Genomic DNA, 17814 nt, shown 5'->3' with positions numbered 1-17814 from the left:
TACCCTGTCAGGTCCTGGGGATTTATCTACTCTGATTTGCCTCAAGACAGCAAGCATCTCCTCCTCTTTAATCTGTATAATTTCCATGACCTCCGTACTTGTTTGCCTTGTTTCCATAGACTCCATTCCCGTTTCCTTAGTAAATACAGATGCAAAAAAACCATTTAATATCTCTCCCATTTCTTTTGGTTCCATACATAGCCAACCACTCTGATCTTCGAGAGGACCAATTTTATCCCTTACAATCCTTCTGCTCTTAACATACCTGTAGAAGCTGTTAGGATTATCCTTCACCCTGACTGCCAAAGCAACCTCATGTCTTCTTTTAGCCCTCCTGATTTCTTTCTTAAGTATTTTCTTACTCTTTTTATACTCCTCAAGCATCTTATTTCCTCCCTGTTGCCTATGCATGTTATACATCTCTCTCTTTTTCTTTATCAGAGTTCCAATATCCCTCAAGAACCAAGGTTCCTTATTCTTATCCATTTTGCTTTTAACCCTGACAGGAACATACAAACTCTGCACTCTTAAAATTTCTCCTTTGAAGGCCTCCCACTTACCAATCACATCCTTGCCAGAGAACAACCTGTCCCAATCTATGCTTTTTAGATCCTTTCTCATTTCTTCAAATTTGGCCTTTTTCCAGTTTAGAACTTCAACCTGAGGACCAGGTCTATCTTTATCCATGATCAAGTTGAAACTAATGGCATTATGATCACTGGAACCAAAGTGTTCCCCTACACATACTTCCGTCACCTGCCCTCACTCATTTCCTAATAGGAGATCTAATATTGCATCCTCCCTAGTTGGTACATCTATATATTGATTTAGAAAAACTATCCTGAACATATTTTACAAACTCTAACCCATCTAGGCCTTTAACAGTATGGGAGTCCCAATCAATGTGTGGAAAATTAAAATCCCCTCCAATCACAACTTTCTGTCTCCTGCAGTTGTCTGTTATCTCTCTGCAGATTTGCTCCTCCAATTCTCACTGACTATTGGGTGGTCTATAATACAACCCTATAAATGTGGTCATACTTTTCCTGTTTCTCAGCTCCACCCATATGGCCTCAGTAGACAAGCCCTCTAATCTGTCCTGCCGAAGCACGGATGTAATATTTTCCCTGACCAGCAAAACCAACCCCCACCCTTCATCCCTCTGCCTCAATCACGTCTGAAACATCGGAACCCTGGAACATTTATCTGCCAGTCCTGCCCATCCTATAGCCAAGTTTCAGTAATGGCTATGATGTCATAATTCCATGTGTCAATCCAGGCTCTCAGCTCATCTGCCTTTCCCACAATACTCCTCGCATTGAAATATACACACCTCAGAAGATTATTACCACCACACACAACCTTACTATTTGTGACTTTGCATGAACTACTAACATCATTTATTTTTACCCCCATTCCACTATCTACTCTGGCCCTCTGGTTCCCATACCCCTGCAAATCTACAAACCCCATTTCCAGAAAAGTTGGGATATTTTCCAAAATGCAATAAAAACAAAAATCTGTGATAAGTTAATTCACGTGAACCTTTATTTAACTGACAAAAGTACAAAGAAAAGATTTTCAATAGTTTTACTGACCAACTTAATTGTATTTTGTAAATATACACAAATTTAGAATTTGATGGCTGCAACACACTCAACAAAAGTTGGGACAGAGGCATGTTTACCATTGTGTTACATCACCTTTCCTTTTAATAACACTTTTTAATCGTTTTGGAACTGAGGATACTAATTGTAGTAGATTTGCAATTGGAAATTTTGTCCATTCTTGCTTGATATAAGACTTCAGCTGCTCAACAGTCCGTGGTCTCCGTTGTCTGATTCTCCTCTTCATGACGTGCCATACATTTTCAATAGGAGATAGATCTGGACTGGCAGCAGGCCAGTCAAGCACACGCACTCTGTGTCTACAAAGCCACGCTGTTGTAGCCCGTGCAGAATGTGGTCTGGCATTGTCCTGCTGAAATAAGCATGGACATCCCGGGAAGAATCGTCACCTTGATGGCAACATATGTCTCTCTAAAATCCTAATATATGCCTCAGAGTCAATGGTACCTTCACATACATGCAACTCACCCATGCCGTGGGCACTGATGCACCCCCATACCATCACAGATGCTGGCTTTTGCACCTTTCGCTGATAACAATCAGGATGGTCATTTTCATCTTTGGCACGGATAACTTGACGTCCGTTTTTTCCGAAAACTAGCTGAAATGTGGACTCAGCTGACCACAGCACACGGTTCCACAGTCTTTCGGTCCATCTGAGATGAACTCGGGCCCAGAGAACTCACCGGCATTTCTGCATAGAGTTGATGTATGGCTTCCCCCTTGTGTAATACAGTTTCAAGTTGCATTTGTACATTTCTCTTGTACAATTTCCACCTGCCCCAGAAGAGGTCCCAATGATCTAAAAATCTGAAACCCTGACCCCTACACCAGTTTCTCAGCTACGTGTTCATCTGCCAGGGCATCCTACTCTTACCCTCACTGGCACGTGGCACAGGCAGCAATCCAGAGATTACTACCCTCGAAGTCCTGTTTTTCAACTTCCTACCAAGCTCTCTATGTCATTGGTACCGATGTGTACCATGACATCTGGCTGATCACCCTCCCACCTCAGAATGCTGTGCACACGATGGGAGACATCCCTGACCCTGGCACCTGGGAGGCAACAAACCATCCGGGATACTCTGTCATGACCACAGAATCTCCTGTCTGTACCCCTGACTATGGAGTCCCCTATCACTACCGCTCTCCTCTTCTTCCTCCCTCCCTTCTGCACTGCAGAACCAGACTCAGTGCCAGAGATCTGGCTGCCACAGCTTGTCCCAGGTAAGCCGTCCCTCCCAACAGTATCCAAAATGATATACCTGTTTTGGAGGGGAATGGCCTCATGGGAACCCTGCACTACCTGTCCTTTCCCCTTCCCTTGCCTGACGGTAACCTGTGCCCTGTTCTTTAGATGTAACTACCCCCCGGAAGCTACTATCTATAAACTGCTCAGTCTCCCAAATGATCCGGAGGTCATCCAGCTCTTGCTCCAGTTCCCTAACACGGTCTGTAGGAGCTGAAGCTGGATGCACTTCTTGCAGGTATCGTTGTCAGGGAGACCAGAGGTCTCCCTGACTTCCCACATCCTGCAAGAGGAGCATTCCAACATCCTGCCTGGCATATTCTCTAGTCTGAACAAAAAAAAGAAGAAAACAGAAACTTACCGGAACCTACCCTCGCCTCTGCCTGTTTCCCGCCGAAGCCTGATTAATCCAAAGCCGTCCCACTCCAACTCAGTCCACTCCAACGATGGCCACTGTATATGGCGGTCTTTCTTTTAAACCTTGGCACGCTACGTCATGCGCCTGCGCAGTCTAGCCTCTTTTCCCCAAGCTGTTAAAGAAAACCAACCTTCTCTCCACGATGCCTTCAATCTTCCACTCTCAGCCTGTTGCTTTGATTGAAAAGACCGTTGAAAGTTTTTCTCTCCCTTTTAAAACTTGGCGTGCTACGTCACTACTGTTGACCTATTGTGGAGATAGGCAAATTACAATGGGTACAGGTCCTTGCTGAGGCAGGAGTTCAGTCTAGTCATGACCAACCTCTCAAAGCATTTCATCACTGTCGATGTGAGTGCTACCAGACAACAGTCATTAAGGCTGCCCACATTCTTCTTCTTTGGTACTGGTCTAAATGTTACCTTTTTGAAGCAAGTGGGAACTTCCACCAGTAGCAATGTGAGGTTGAAAATGTCCTTGAATACTCCCGCTAGCTGGTTGGCACAAGTTTTCAGAGCCTTACCAGGTACTCCATCGGGACCTTCTGCCTTGCGAGGGTTCACTCTCTTTAAAGACAGCTTGACATTGGCCTCTGAGACAGAGATCACAGGGTCATCAGGTGCAGCAGGGATCTTCACAGCTGTAGTTGTGTCTCTCTTTCAAAGCAGATATAGAAGGCGTTCAGTTCATCTGATAGTGAAACATTGCTGTCATTCATGCTATTGGGTTTGGCTTTGTAGGAAGTAATGTCTTGCAGGCTCTGCCAGAGTTGCTGTGCATCTGATGTCGTCTCCAATCTCATTCGAAATTGTCTCTTCACCCTTGAAATAGCCCTCTGCAAATCATACCAGGTTTTCTGGTACAGGCCTGGGTCACCAGACTTGAATGCCACAGATTTAGCCTTCAGCAGACGACGTACCTCCTGATTCATCTGTGACTTTTGGTTTGGGAATGTATAGTAATTCTTTGTAGGCACACACTCATCCACACAGGTTTTAATGAAATTGGTAACAACTGCAGCATACTCATCTAAGTTCAAAAATGATTCCCTGAATACAGTCCAGTCCACCGACTCAAAGCAGTCCTGTAGATGTTCCTGTGCTTCCCTTGTCCATACCTTCTTGGTCCTCACTGCTGGTGCTGCAGTCTTCAGTCTCTGCCTATACTCAGGAAGTAGAGGTACAGCCAGGTGATCAGACTTCCTGAAGTTAGGGCGTGGAATAACACGGTAGGCATTCTTGATGGTGGTGTAGCAATGGTCCAGTGTGTTGTTTCCTCTGGTATTGCAAGTGATCTGTTGATGGTAATTATTTAGTGATTTTTTCAGACTGGCCTGGTTAAAATCTCCCAAAACTTGGTGAAGGCGTTAGGATGCACTGTTTCATGCATGTTGATCCCATTGCTCAGATCATCTAAAGCCTGATTGACATTGGCCTGAGGTGAAATGTATACTGCTACCAAAATGACCCCAGAGAACTCCCGTGATGGGTAAAAAGGAATGAGTATTCCATATACTCATTCCTTTAGAATCAGAACACTCTAAACTGGTCAGTTTCAATTCTCATTGCCTTGGTGAACTAGTTTCAACTTCACTCACAGAAGCAGATTTTCCCTGTTGAAGATTTTAAAATTCTGCATTTAGTACAAGTGGAAGAAACGGAAGTTTGTTCTGCTTTGTAACACAAGTTACAATCTTGTGGTCATAGTAATCTGCAACAATACTTGATTTATCCAGAAACCATAATAGAGCAAATTAAACTTTACACTAAGTCATGCAGGAATTAAAAAAGTTGAGCAAAAACTGGACAGAAACTAAAGAGAAAAAAATATAGCAAGAGAGGGAGAGGTACGAGGGACAGATTTAATGGTGAAGATGGTGGGGCAGTGATAATTCACAGTCTGGGCCTATAAAATAGCCCAGTCAATAAAAGGTAAGTTATCATCATCTATTGCTGACCTCTAATCTATCCAAGTACTTGCTGTAGACCTTGTCTCCTCCAGGCTTGTGCATTCCAAACTATTTTCAATACTTCTGTAGGTCTGTAGTCTAGTGTAGTTTTTTTTCTGTGTTATTTTTTACAAAGTTCAATTTAGTTTTTGTACTGTGTCATGCAACACTATGGTCCTGAAAAAACACTGCCTCATTTTTACTATGCACTGTACCAGCAATTATGGTCGAAATCACAATAAAAGTGACTTGACTTGACTACTTTCACTGGAACAGACAAGAGTGTACACAATAGCTATGAATCAAAGGTGATTATCCAGCCTGCTCCTGCTGTACCACACTGCTCTCACACAATAAAGGTTAAATATAGCACCTGAGAAAACATCAATAATTTCACATACCTTGGGAATCATTTCTCCATGATTACATTTAACACCTCCTTCAGTGTATCAACATCGCCTTTGGCCAATTGAGAAAAGGGGCATTTGAATTTCAATATCCCAGACATGGCTTAGACCTCATGATCTGTCGGACAGCAGTGAAGCTTGTCCTCCTGTAGTTAACATTCGAAAGACACTTAGACAATACATGTATAGGAAATGCTTAGAGGAATATGGGCCAATATAGCAAACAGGACCAGCTCAGATGGGTGACTTTGTTGTAATGGACAGCACCAAAGGTCAGAATTAACCTACCTGAGTTGCTGGAGAAGATTCCGTGTTGAAAGTTGCTTATTCACAATAAAACCATTGATTCACAATATTTTATCAGATGTGAATTGAAATAATACATTTATTTCATTTTTTTTCACTTTAATATGTGAATGCTGACTCCAATTGAGCAAGAACTATTCAGGATGTAATTGGAAACTGCAAATCCGTGGATCAGGAATGCACCACCTCATCAGCAGCCCATCTGCGTGTCAGTCCCCACTTGTTTGTGGAAGAGTCAGCAATTCCTACATTGGCCTCATTAGCCACCTCACATCCATAAAAATGGAGTGGAAATAAATCACCTGTAATCCTGCAATTTCATGTCCTCTGTCCTGAAAATGTTATTTTTTTAAAAACAGATCACTCCTGGCCTGTTGAATATTTTTCAGGAATGTATATTTTTTCTTAGAAATGTTCAGTCTGTCCCAGTTAATTATTGCAACCATAAGAGGAACTCAGAGCTCTGTAAGTTTCATACTTAGTCTCAAGATTTGTTACATCTGTGACAGGATGTCAGTGGCTGTTCTCTACCTCCTTCCCAGCCCAGAGTTGGTCCGGTAAAATTGTCAGCGAAATTTCTTGGTGCTCCATCTAATCTGCATATCCTGAAACTAATACAGATAAAAGATTCTTATTGTTAATGTGGATTTTTGCTAATATTTTGATTAATCTCGCAACAGATCGATGTCATTAATGTACATCCATATCAATCTACAGGATTTTTAACTATGAAGATAATTTATTAAGAATTATATCAAATGCGCCAAGCATCTATGTTCTATGCCACTGTTTATAGAAAGCAAGAGAGATGGCTTGGTAAAATACATTTGAACAATTGAAACTAGCTTCATCAAAAATAACGTACTTCTTAGCCCATTAATGGCAATCAAATTCCTATTTGGGAAAAATCACAGTTTATTTAATTGATAATGTTTAGTATATAAGACGTTATCAAATAGTTTTAAGTTGTGCTTCACAAGTCTGGATTATTTTTGCTAAAGTTAGTTCATGCTGCGGTAATATTTCATTCACTATATGTTAACATTTGTCTCCAGGACAGCCTTCACTTAAATTTGCAAAAATGGGAACCGTGGAGTAAAAGACTGGAATTGCCACCGTGCCCACGAATCTAATCCGCTCCTTCATCTTCGTCACTTCAAGTCACGTTATCACTATCACCGCGCCGACAGCATTCCGCACATGCGCCTCTCAGATAGAAGTGATATCTGAACTTGACAAACTCTGTTAATCGTTCTTTACTTCACTGTCATTTAAATTGTTCATCAGCACCTGCTTTAACAGAGAAATGACAAAGTTCGCCGAAACACCTGCTCCTATGGAAGTAGACACAAACTCGGAAAAGATTGACATGTCCCTGGGTAAGCTCAAATTTTCCTAAAGTTATGTGTACGTTTTTCTGAAATTTGTGACGCGAATCAGGCAGTAAGTCTTCATTACAAGGATATAGAATGTGTGAGTTGAAATTGATAATTCTGAACTTTTAATGGGATCTTGGGTTAGTTATTAAAGTGTGAGATATAGCTTGAGATCCAAATCGTTGGAGTCAGTACTAAATAAGGAGCGATGATATCAAACACCGTAGCGTCACACGGCTGTGATCATAAATACTGCGGCCGAGGATCGGCGTTGGTTTAAATCTGTTTGACTATCAGCTGGTGTTTGTAATCCGATGGTTTACTGGTTTCTGAGACATTGTGCTGGTGAAATGTCCTCTTAAACCAGGTGTTCGCAACCTGTGGTCCACGGCTCCATGGTATTGGTGCACGGCAACAAAAAGGGGTTGGGAGCCCCTGTGCGAATAGTTTCAAAGCGCAGTCGTAAATTCAGTAAGTCAACAGATGAAAGGTTTGTTTTTTTTCTGGGAATTGCACGTTTCTAGACTGATGAAAATCCAATCCAACACAGTCATCTTGGCATCATCTTTGTTTGTGGGGAAGTGGCTGGCAGCTGCTTTTCCTTCAAGTAGAGAATTGATCGAACAGTTCCAATTATTTTATTAAGAAAGACAATCATTACTTCTTGTATGTACATCATACTTGATGTAGAAAAAACAACAACGTTAGCAAGGATTGGTAGATTAGCGGGATGGGAAGAGTAAAAGACGCACCAAAGGGTATGAGGTGATCTGGTTGAAAATTGCAAAATGCTTACGGGGCTCGACCAGATGGATACAGGAGTGATGTTTCCTTCGCTGCGGACATCGTCATCTCACTGTGGGTGCTGTAATGAAATTAGGAGAAATTTCTTCACTCAGTGTAGAGGGCTGATGAAATCTTTGGCATTCGTTATTCTGCCGGCCTAATGAAAGCTCAGTAATTCAATACTTTAAAGTAGAGATTGATAGATTTCTGGATATTAAGGGACTAGAAGGAAATGGGTAAAGTGCAGTAAAATTGAACTCTAGTAGGAGATCAGTCCTGATGGTAAAACAAGTTCACAGAGCCAGATGGCCATTCTCTTGCTTCGAATTTTATGCAACAGGGTTTAATAGCATGGTGACCAATGCATTGGTGAAAAATTGATTTTGAGAAAGGGTTCCATGGAGTTTAAGGAAGCACCAGGACAGAGGGGCTTCAGAAGATAATCCAGAATGAGTTAAAAATGGTTTTGCCATAATAATGATATGCATGGAGGAAACAATTCAAAGGAGCTGGTCATTTACAGAACAGACCAAAAATAGCACCAAAAGAGGTTGCAACAGCAATAACACAAATAGCCTCATAGAATTCCAGATGTAAAACACAAAAAATGCTATCCAGCTCATTATAGCCATTAATAAAATAAAGCTTTCCAACAAATTATTGCCTTCTGGCTCTGCAGGTAAAGGGCTTCGTGCATCATTGAAGCAATTTTCATACAGTAGATTTCAAAATCCTATCATTTCCTTATTATCGCTCTAATCCTCCCACCAAATTCTTTAAAGGTGTGTTCCTACTTTTGAGCACGATCCTAAAGAAACTAAGTCCTTCCAATTAAGCCCTCGTCATTTAAAATTTTTCTCCACGGCTATCCTTGTTCAAAAGAAAATAACCCAGCCTATGGAATGTTTCCTTATGGCTAAAAGTTTCTTCTTGCTGTAATATTCTTGTGAAGCTGCCTGCAATTTCTCTACTGCAGTATTCTCTTCCCAATACTCAAGCTGTGGCCTAATTGGTGTTGTATTCAGTTCTAATACAACCTTCTTGGTCTGATATTCTATATCTTGTCTATAAATAAAAACCATCCTTTATGTCTTTTTATCTACTGAATTAACGTAATTGGAGATACATTCCTACATATTTTCACAGATACCATTGGACAGGAGACATAGAAGCCTGAAGTTCCACATCACCAAGTTCAAAAACAGCCGAGGCCCTTCAACCATTGGGTTTTTGAATGAACCAGCAAAACTCTAATCACTACAGTGTAGCAATACCGAGACCACTTCGATCATTTTGCACTGAAATGATCTTTTTGTGTTTTAATTGTATTCTTTCATGATCTTTCTTGCTGGAGGAACTCAGCAGGTCAGGCAGCATCTATGTAAGGGAATAATACACAGTTGACATTTCGGGCTGAGACCCATCATCAGAGCTCAGTGATTATACTTTGCTTCCTGACACTGAGCCAATTTTAAATCAATCTTTGCTCTGATCATGGATCCAATAGCTTTTCTTTTGTTCATTAATTTATCGTGTTCACTTGTCAGAAGCCTTGCTAAAATCCATGTAGACCACATCAAACAGACTTCCTTAATTGAACCTATTTGTTGTCAAGCATGATCTTCCCTAACAAATATATTTAACTATCCCTAATTTATCTGTGCCTTTCTAAGTCAAGAATTAGACTATTTTATGGACTTGATTCTAATAATTTCCCACAGCTGAAGTTATATTAAACAACTCCAGAAGGGACAGTTACTCCTAAACTGGAAGAGGGCTAATATACTTTATTTTCTGTTTAGAAGTCTATGGCTAATGGTCTACTGCAGGGATCAATACTCAGACAGTTTAAGTTTATTGTAAATATTAATGGCTTGGTTGAGAATGTTGTAGGAATGATTAGTAAGTTTGCAGATTGCATAGAGGTGGTGGTGATGTGGAGAACAGTGAAGGTTGGCTGAGGCAACAACAGGATACAAATCACAATGAGATGACATTGGGAAAGTCTATAGCATAATGAGGGAGGTGGCCTGATGCATGTTCTTTTTTCCCTAAAACATCAGTGTACGTCTTTTGCCTCTACAGATGCTGCTTGACCAATTGAGTTCTTCCTGCCTTTCAGAGACTTGCACCGGTGTATAATGTACCCGTTCTGGTGACTATTACAACACTGATCCATCTTGAATGAATATTTTGAGGCCAGTGATTACTGTGTCTTTCATGATAGAACGCCCTGCTTGGTTCCAGCTGAGCTACTTGTGGTGCCTTTGTTACAAGCTCTGAACAGAAAGACCACATCACCATTACCATCTCTGTGGGCTCTGTGGTTACACCTTGAATCATGAGCTGAGAGAAGATGCATCATGTTTTTAAGTGTCATCTCCAATTATGCCATCTAGTATGCTGCCTTGAATGTTAGGCCTGCTGGTTTAAACAGCGCCAGCTATATTCTCTTATTTGCCAATCATCACATTAAGTAAACCTATAACATCTGGTCTAAAAAAGTCTGGAAAAGACATGCATTTTCCAGTGTGCTTAATTTGATCATATTTTCTCTGGTTGTAGTTGTCCAATATCTTCAGAATGGAGTGTCACTTCAAGGTTTACACTATCCTTGACATTATAGTTTGTGTGTCTGCAATGTCCATCTTTGGTCCTACCACCTGCTACAAGATTATCTTCTCCTTGTGTAATGTAATATTTCTCGGGTCTGTGCTCTCTGCTTGCACCTCAACAAAATATTTCTATCATTCGAATTTGGCCAACTACTCCTCAATTGGTCAACTCACTTTGATCACCAAACTGATGAAAGCTGTCATGGATAGTGCTATCAAGTGGCATTTTCTCATCAATAAACACACACAAAATGCTGGTGGAACACAACAGGCCAGGCAGCATCTATAGGGAGAAGCACTGTTGACGTTTCGGGACGAGACCCTTCGTCAGGACTAACCGAAAGGAAAGATAGTAAGAGATTTGAAAGTAGTGGGGGGAGGGGGAAATGCGAAATGATAGGAGAAGACCGGAGGGGGTGGGATGAAGCTAAGAGCTGGCAAGGTGATTGGCGAAAGTGATACAGAGCTGGAGAAGGGAAAGGATCATGGGACGGGAGGCCTCAGGAGAAAGAAAGGGGGGGGGAGCACCAGAGGGAGATGGAGAACAGGCAAACAACTAAATATGTCAGGGATGGGGTAAGAAGGGGAGGAGGGGCATTAATGGAAGTTAGAGAAGTCAATGTTCATGCCATCAGGTTGGAAGCTACACAGCCGGTATATAAGGTCCAACACTGAGGAACAACACCTTATATACCGGCTGTGTAGCCTCCAACCTGATGGCATGAACATTGACTTCTCTAACTTCCATTAATGCCCCTCCTCCCCTTCTTACCCCATCCCTGACATATTTAGTTGTTTGCCTGTTCTCCATCTCCCTCTGGTGCTCCCCCCCCCCCTTTCTTTCTCCTGAGGCCTCCCGTCCCATGATCCTTTCCCTTCTCCAGCTCTGTATCACTTTCGCCAATCACCTTTCCAGCTCTTAGCTTCATCCCACCCCCTCCGGTCTTCTCCTATCATTTCGCATTTCCCCCTCCCCCCACTACTTTCAAATCTCTTACTATCTTTCCTTTCGGTTAGTCCTGACGAAGGGTCTCATCCCGAAACATTGACAGCGCTTCTCCCTATAGATGCTGCCTGGCCTGCTGTGTTCCACCAGCATTTTGTGTGTGTTGTTGTTTGAATTTCCAGCATCTGCAAATTTCCTTGTGTTTTCTCATCAATAATCTACTTGCTGAGATCCATTTTGGATTTCACCAGGACCACACTGCTTCAGTGTCTTAATTCCAGAGGTTAGATGCCCATGACCAACTTGATAAAATTGAAGTCAATGGAAATCAAAAGGAAAATATTCTATCAGTTGGAGTCATACCTTGTTCAGAGGAAGCTTACCTTAGTTGTTGGATGTCAATTATTCTAGGCTCAGAACATCTCTACAGATTTTCAGTTGCTTCATCAACAACTTCCATCATAAGAAGAAAAGCAAGGGTATTTGCTGACCTGTACATCGTTCTGTTCCACACCTCATCAAACAAAGCAGTTCATGTCTGCATTAAGCAAGACCAAAGCAACATTTTGGCATGGGCTGCTATGTGAAGCAATATTCTCAACATCAATTTGCCTGATAATTACTGTTTCAGCCAAGAAAGTTTCTAATCAGGTATCCAGTGTTTGAGTTCCCTGTCCCCCTCTACTATCAACATCCTGAGTGTCACCATTTATCAGAAATCTGACAGGAGTGAGCATAAATACTGTGGCTACGAGAACATGTCACAGAATGTCCCATGGCACCTCCTGACATGCTTATGCCTTTCCACAAGACACAGGTCAGGACTATGATGGAATACTCCTCACTCATCAGAATTGTGCCAACACAAACACATAATGTGAAGTGTCTACAAAATGCACTTGTTAATTGTCAGCCTGTTCTGTCGGAGAGTACCTCTCAAACTGATGACATCTACCACAAAGAAGAACAAGGACACTAGACAAATGGGAACACATCATTTGCAGGTCTCTATAAGTCCAAATGCAGCAAGATACAAGCAATATCCAGGCCTGTGTTGATAGGTAGCAAGTAACATTTGTGCCACATAATTTCCAGGCACGTTATCATCAACGGGTGGTAATCGTACACCAGAGACTGAACAGGAGTAGCCATATACAATCTAGAACAATATGGCTACAAGACCAGGTCATGAGCTATGAATCCTGCAATGAGTAACTCATTTCCTAACTCTCCAAAGCCTGTTCACAAATCAGAAGTATGACTGAATATTCTCCACTTGCTTGGGTAAGTGCAGCTTGAACAACAGTAATGAAGCTCAACGCCATACAGGACAAAGCAACCCATTTTATGGACACCACTTTCACATCCATTCAGTCTCTCCACCACTGATGCACAGCAGAAGTATTTTATACCACTTACACTGCAGCAACTCACCAAGACTCCTCAGACAACATCTTCCAAACCATGCCCTTTACCAGCTAAAAGGACAAGGGCAGCAAAATCATCAGAACACCATCACCTGCAAGTTGTCTCCAAACTATATCCCATCCCGACTTGGAAATATATTGTTGTTTCTCTACCATCACAGGACAAAATCCTGGAACCTTCCCTAACAGTATTTTGGGCATACCTCCACCTTGGGAGATTCAAAATGGCAGCTTAGCACCAGTTTATCAAGGACAATTTGGGATGGACAATTATCTCAGCTTGGAAAATCCATATCCCTTGAATGAATAAAACTAACTCACATGTCACTCTGGTTTGGAAGCATATTCTTCTTTTACCAATGTGGCATTTAAATACCAGATCACTGTACCCAGCAGCGCTATGGGAACTGCAGAATTACAAAGGAGTGGTTCACCACCATCTGCTCATTAGGGATGAGCAATAAATATTGTTTGTTTTCAGTAATGCATTACTCATCCCAGATCACTGTCACATGCAGAAACCCCCTGCCCATGTCACCAAATGTAATATCTGTAGGTTTATTTTATGTTACTGCATGCATAACTAAATGGAAAGAATACACTTTATTGAAGATAATTGAACTCACTGCCCAGTTACAATGAATCCAGCATACATATGTTTTGATGACCAGAATGTTTAATTTGTTTTATCTCTTTCCCCATATGTTGCTGAAATTGCTAATTGGTTCACAATTTTTCTCTTTTCTGGGTTTCTTTTTTTTTCGCAGTGTTTTCCTATATACATTGTATTTTACTGAACGTGCAAGTGCATGTGTTTAATGTGTAAAATTATTTAATCTTCCCTATTATCACCAACCAGTATGTACAATTAAAGCTGATCTTTTCCAATAAATACTAAAATTAATATGTATGAGCACTCTTAACTAACTTCCAAGCAGGTTAAAGTTCCTTCATGTGGAAATTGTTTCTAATTTTGTAACCTTTGTATTTTTCACTCTCTCATGAAGGCTGTTAGCGCAGGTAGTAACTGTGATGCATGCTTCTATGATTCTGTGATAATGTTCTCATTATTTTCATGGAGAGCTTATCACTTAGAATTATTTCACAGCCAAAGATATGCCCTTATCTTGGTTGATCTTGGTCCAATTTTCCTTTGACTGACCAAAATAAGGGGAAGTAATTGAATTTTATTTTCCTATACACAAATCAATATTCTGCATAATACTTGGCAGCATTTTCAAAGTTACATTGTAGTTACCATGTTAACGACGTTTATGCATTATTCAGATGACATTATTGAACTGAATAAAAGGGAAAACAACTCTACAACATCTGCAGTAAACAAGGCAAAACAACAACAGAAAAGACAATGGAATTCACGCCCTCGCAACCCAACAATTAAGCCAGGACAAGGAATGCAGCAGAATGTACAAGGTAAACATCTTCATCAAAACTTTGCATTTGAAATCCCAAGAGTTGTATGGTTTATCTAACCTTGCATTTTTTCTTGGCACATTTGTGTTCCTGTCTATTATGTTTACAATGAGAAATTGAGATGTTTAGCACTTTACTTTGGAAATGCTATTCAAAATCATGTTTGCCTGTGTGTGTACTTTTTACTGGACGGAGGAGCAATATATTTGCAAGGCAGCATGTTGTCCAATATATGACGGATGGAGGAAAGCTAAAGACAGTTCTCTGGCGTCTGAAACCTTTCTTGTTCTTGGCAAGGGGCCTCAGAATTGGGATGTGCCATTGAAAATGTCTTTGCATTGAGTTGATGAAAAATTTTGAAGTCATTATGTGCTTCAATGCTTAAGGGAATGAATAATTAGGATGGTGGATGGGTTGTCAGTCAAGTGGGCTTCTTTGTCCTGGATAATGTTGAACTTGAAAGATAATCTAGGTAAGAAGAGAATATTTCATCATTCATCTGACTTGTGCCATGTAGATGAATATGGTGAGATCTTGTCTCACAAAATGCAAAGGAGACTTGACCCAAAAGCAGTGCAGTTGAAGTGATTTATCAGTGAGCAGTAACTTTAATAACAACTGCAAAATAACAAGCCACAAAGGGCCACAAAACAAGTGCAAACAGGTGCAAAACACCACAGGCAACAAGGTAACTGAAAGCTATGAATAACTGGTTAAGGCTGGCTGTTTCGATGGATGAACAAACGCTGTGGATGAGAGCTTGGTTTATATAGGCTGCAGGTGATGAGTTGGAAACAAGAGGCAGATGATTTTTGCTAGCTGGGTGGAGACTGGGAGGTGCTGGCCAGTGCAAGCCTGACAATTGGAGTATCAGAAAGTGAGTCAATCCCTTTAACATTGGGAATTATGTGGTTGGCTCAGTTGAATTTCTAATTATTTCAAAAACATTGATATTTATGCACAGCTGTCATACTTTCATCACATTCTGGCATGAACTTATTCAAATTTTAAGGAATTTTGATTTAATACAAACGGGTTAAGTCAGTAGGCAGAGATGGTGAAAAGAGGAAAGTGATGGAAAATGTAATATTACCGTCTTTGGCAGGAAAAAATAATAAAGAAACGCATTATCTAAATGGTAAGAAATTGTAGAGTACTTTTATTTGATTATTGCTTGGGGAAATTGAATACAAAAGCAAGGAAGTAATGATTTCAGTTGTACAGGGGGATTGCTGAGATCACATTTGGAGTATGTGTGCAGTATTGATCTTTTTATTTAATGAAGGATATTCGTCTAAAAAAACAGTTAGGAAAGGGTTTATTAATCCAACACCTGGAAGACATGGGATGTCTTACAAGGAAAGGTTAAACTTGATGGAAACATAAAAACTCTTAAGGGGTCTTGAAAAGTTGGAATGTGAAGATGATGTTTCCTTTAGTATCTGAATCTCAAGCTAGACTAAAAGTGGTTAAAATATGGGGTTACATATTTAAGGTGGAGATAAGGTAAATTTTGCCCTCTTAGATTATCATGAGTCTTTGGGACACTCAAGATCAGAATCGGGTGTGCTGCCCCTGTGACAATTGCTGTTTTATAGCAGCAGTAAATTGCATTTGTAACGATTTGCTATAAGTTAGGCTAAAATACATTTTCAAAAAGTGAAATAGTGAGGTTGTGCTTCTGAGTTCATGGTTCGTTCAGGAATCTGATGGCAAAGGGGAGGAAGCTGCTCCAAAAACACTGTGTGGGTCTTCAGGCTACCTGCTTCTTGATGGTGGTAATGAGAAGACACTCTTCCTCAAAGTGTGTTGGAAACAGTGTAAGATGGGTTCTTTTCCTTCTTTTTCAAAGTTTGAAAAATTACTGCTGATTGATGTGATTGCAAAGTTGAGGTTACTATCGGATCAGCCATGAACTTATAAGATAGTTATATTTGCTCAAGAAACCAAGTGACCTACCATACCTAATTTCTAAGTTCATATGTAACTGTACATTGTACAAGCACAAGCAAATACCCTCACCTCTGACCTAGAAAAATAGGAAGGTCACTGATGATGCAGCTGAAGGTTGTTGGGTCTCAGACGCTACCTAATTGTAATGATAAATTAAAAATGCCACTAAAGTGATTTAGTTTAAAATGTTTGAATTTAATGTTTGTTAAGGACAAACATTCACTTCTGAGCATTCTATTAATCTCTGTAGCTTTACCTGTGCTTGTTCTCCCAAACAACTCTGTTGAAGTATATCCAGTAGAAGGCTTTGATACAATGTAAGACAGTTGGCTTGACTTTGGACAGCATTATCTAAGCAGTAGTAATTTGCACTGGCAGATAGGTAACAACAAGTGAGGGAGGAGCAGAGGATGAATGCTGTAATCCAGGTTTATGCCAAACTGAGCCAATACAATTTACTTTCAGTCCAGTCCTGAGTTTCAGAGGTGACAATTCAATACGTACATCAGCTCTGCTCAGCAGATTATTTTTCAATTCAATTAGCATCCGGTCGACCACAGAGAGATGCATTTGGATCACGAGTTGGTATCAATCGTTATTGGCAAACACAGGCTAGAAGTCCCAGAATTAGACCAGCTGGAAGAAGACCTCCCACAACATCCAAACGAGTGAGTCTTTTAAACCATAAACTTAATATTTATCAGTTATTGTAAATGAATTATCAAAAAAGACTATATTTTGAAAATATGCAGAAATGAATTTCCAATGTTCTTTTGGATTTTTAGCAAATTGCACCTATTTGGAAAGGAAATCCAAGGATCACACCAGGAAGAGCACAGCAGTCCAGGAAGAACTTCAGACCTATAAGACAGGGGCCTCCTCAAGTTTTGAAAAGAAGGTAATAATCACTAATGGTAAAAGTAAATCAACTTTACCCTTTCAGTGTTTTTTAACTCTGCAGCCAGACTTATAAAATACCACATTCGTAATATTATTTTTCTGTTAGTGTGATGGTACCATCACACTTAAGGTGGCAGTGAAAATAATGGGGAAGCGGAGAACAAGAAAATAAATTTGGCTGACAAGCGTATAGCTATAATATTTTTTTCAATCTGTTCTTGTCCTGAGTTGGGTTAAGTTGATCAAGATCCACGTGAAGGAACAAGAATATGTTTGATATCATTCTGTTTCTAAGCGTTTGCAAACAATTTACATTGAAACTAAAGATCATTGTTAAAGACAAGCTGTTTAGGTTAGCCATGACATGCATATGTGTACATCAATTTACCTATAGCATGTTCAGGCATGATAGTTGAGCACATAT

At 40.5% G+C, this 17814-nt stretch overlaps 1 protein-coding gene across 3 annotated transcripts in view; it reads left to right on the top strand.

The window, feature by feature from the left end:
- Window positions 1-7167: 7167 nt before the first annotated feature.
- The window catches only part of LOC140734463 (UAP56-interacting factor-like), a 111811-nt gene continuing 101164 nt past the window's right edge, over window positions 7168-17814 (top strand). For all 3 annotated transcript variants that reach the window (XM_073058439.1, XM_073058440.1, XM_073058437.1), the window contains exons 1-4: window positions 7168-7332; window positions 14391-14537; window positions 17034-17158; window positions 17276-17388. In XM_073058439.1, coding sequence (XP_072914540.1) covers window positions 7260-7332; window positions 14391-14537; window positions 17034-17158; window positions 17276-17388 — 458 coding nt within the window. In that variant the 5' untranslated portion in view covers window positions 7168-7259. The remainder of the gene's footprint in view (window positions 7333-14390; window positions 14538-17033; window positions 17159-17275; window positions 17389-17814) is intronic.

Source organism: Hemitrygon akajei, chromosome 10, assembly GCF_048418815.1.
Source record: "Hemitrygon akajei chromosome 10, sHemAka1.3, whole genome shotgun sequence".
NCBI lineage: Eukaryota > Metazoa > Chordata > Chondrichthyes > Myliobatiformes > Dasyatidae > Hemitrygon > Hemitrygon akajei.
This window is presented reverse-complemented; position numbering and strand designations above follow the sequence as displayed.